Source organism: Etheostoma cragini, chromosome 3 (assembly GCF_013103735.1).
Source record: "Etheostoma cragini isolate CJK2018 chromosome 3, CSU_Ecrag_1.0, whole genome shotgun sequence".
In the NCBI taxonomy this organism is placed as follows: domain Eukaryota; kingdom Metazoa; phylum Chordata; class Actinopteri; order Perciformes; family Percidae; genus Etheostoma; species Etheostoma cragini.
This window is the reverse complement of record NC_048409.1, coordinates 30173241-30175860: the sequence shown is the minus strand read 5'-3', so window position 1 is coordinate 30175860 and position 2620 is coordinate 30173241. Positions and strand designations below refer to the sequence as shown.

General features: G+C 36.8%; 1 protein-coding gene across 1 annotated transcript; it reads right to left on the bottom strand.

The window, feature by feature from the left end:
- Positions 1-1629: 1629 nt before the first annotated feature.
- Positions 1630-2601, bottom strand: LOC117939399 (olfactory receptor 4D1-like). The gene has a single exon (XM_034864742.1). It carries the CDS (start codon positions 2554-2556, stop codon positions 1630-1632), a length of 927 nt encoding a protein of 308 aa, XP_034720633.1. The 5' UTR covers positions 2557-2601.
- Positions 2602-2620: the final 19 nt, after the last annotated feature.

The window sequence follows — 2620 nt, the reverse complement described above, 5'->3', positions numbered from 1 at the left end:
AGACTGAAATACTTCTAACAATTTTCTTTGGATGTATTTTAAATGAGAGTTCCAGCATTTCTTGTCATCTATAATCACACCAGAGAATTTCATTTCATTTAGTATTTCTATATTGATACCTTTGATCTGTAACTGAAATTGATTGATTGATTTACAATTGCTAAATATTGGAATTTATTTTACTCACATTTATTGATACCTTATTTGTGTCAAACTACAGACTTATTATTCTGAATTCTGACGTGATTAAGTCCAGGAGTTGCTGTAAATTATGACCAGAGGCAAAGATGCAAACAATACAAATTTCAGTCGTTAGTACAGATGTCATTTATTTAGAGGATAGATAGTTTTGGTCCCAATACTGCCCCTGCGGGACACCACACCCAATATCCACACATTCAACTGCATTATATTATATTATATTAATTTATATAATCTCCCAATTTCACAAATTGTTGCCTGTCTTTTAAATAACTGCTTAACCAATTCAACACTACCCCCCTAATCCTGAGCCGTTCCAATTCAGTGATTAATATTTCATGATTTATTGTATCAAATGCATTTTTCAAATGAACGAACATACATACTCCATGTTTCTTTTTGTCTGTGGAAATTATGATTTCTTCACTGACATCAGTTAAAGCTAGTGATGTTGACCTATTTGTTCTGAATCCATATCGAGTCAGTAAGTCATTTGTTTTTATCTATGAATTTTTCCAATCTGTCATTGAAGATTTTTTCTAGAATTAGTATATAAACAAAAAATCTGCAGGAAACAGAAGGGAGCAGAAACAACCATGTATTTGGTGCATATCAGGATGCAAGAAACAAAGTGTTCAATGCTTCTTTGGGTAGAACACCAGACCCCCCCCCCCCACTCTTAATAAGTCTCTCCCCAAAGGCTCATTCTGAGCCAAGAAATATTCTGAAGATGGCAAATACACAAAGAAGACCCGAGACAGTACCTTAGAAAACAGACCCTTAGATAATTTGTACAAGCTGTAACAACTTCTCATATTTATATTTTGCAACAGTGGCCCACTGTTGTGAAAACTTCATAATTTTCAAAACGTTCTTGATATCATGTCATCTGTTTTATCTTTAAAAGACATTTTAATAGTTTGATCATCTCACTTCAATTTTTCTTATTTATTTTATTATAGTAGTACCCAAAATTTTAATTCTCAAGTGCAATCGGTACCTGGCTTCTGTGTATTAATATGGTGATATTGCCAGAAGCAAAATCACCATACTGTGCTTTTTACATCCCCTGCCTCGCATTAATAATAATGATACCTTTTACTTATAAAGCACCTGCCAAGGTACCCAAAGAGACTTTACAAAAAAAACATTGATAGCAAGAGAAAGAGAAACAAGCATATAACCGCAGGGGCATTTGATTTATTACAGGTGAAGGCTTTGATGATCTGAATGTGTCCAGGTCAGGTCAGATCCACATGTGTGTGTGTTCCAGAGGTCTGGGGCTGCGATGGGGAAAGGTGAGGTATCATTAGCCACTCGCAAAAAACACCTGCCTGCTTCTCACAGATGGCGAGTATATTAATTTGTCATTATCCAAAAATGTGTTCACAGGGGTCACCAACGAGCAAGATGCTCTTACACATCAAATTACATTTTACCAAAGATAAGACGTTTACATGAGCTACGTATTTTAGACATCTGCAGTCCATACATTAAAGGGTTAAAGAGCGGTTGGCAGGTCAGAAAGTATAGTGATAAAACATTTCGCAGCATCATGGGTACACTGTTCATGTCAAACCTGCTGTGTAAAAATTGAAAGGAACACCCAAAGAAAAAGTTGATCAGAGAAGCGAGGTGGGGTGTGCAGGTACTGACAGCTTTCTGTCTCGTCTGCTTAGAACCAGAAAAACACACTTTAAGGATCCTCATGTAGGTGTAGAGGATTAAAATGAGAAGCCCAAAGAGTTCAAGAGAAGTGTAAGAGAGTCCATAAATGTTGTTCACTCTGGTGTCAGAGCAGGCCAGTTTGACAATGGCATAGTTATCACAGTAAACTGTTTTAATGATGTTCCCACACAGCTGTAAAGGAGCACTTAAAGATATTGTGACAGAAACTCCAACAGATGACAATAACCATGTTAGCGCAACAAGCACAGCAACCTTGTTAGATGTCATATGTGTGTGATATTGCAGAGGATAACAGATAGCAAGATATCTGTCATAAGACATGATGGCTAAGGTCCAAAATTCTCTTCCTCCATAAGAGTACAAACAGAAAATCTGCAGGAAACAGAAGGGAGCAGAAACCGTGTGAATGTCCGAGAGGATCTGAACCAGAAGGAATGGAAACAACCCTGTACTACCATACAGTTCATTTACAAACAGGCTGACCAGAAAAAGGTACATAGGTTCATGTAAGCTCCTGTTCACACAGATAACCACAATCAGCAACACATTGGCACAGATAATTAAAGCATAAAAACACAAAATTATCACGAAAAGCAAGTATTTAAAGAGCCCAATATCAAAGTATGCTCCAATAGTGAAATATGAAACCTGTGTAGAGTTTTTCATAATTAGAGTTTGGTTCCCAACACAACCTTTCAGCTTTGCACAGCATGAACAACGTTACACTTTG

What these genes read in the sequence shown, in the direction of transcription:
- LOC117939399 (XM_034864742.1), bottom strand. Translation starts at nt 2,556, where the DNA reads ATGAAAAACTCTACACAGGTTTCATATTTCACTATTGGAGCATACTTT.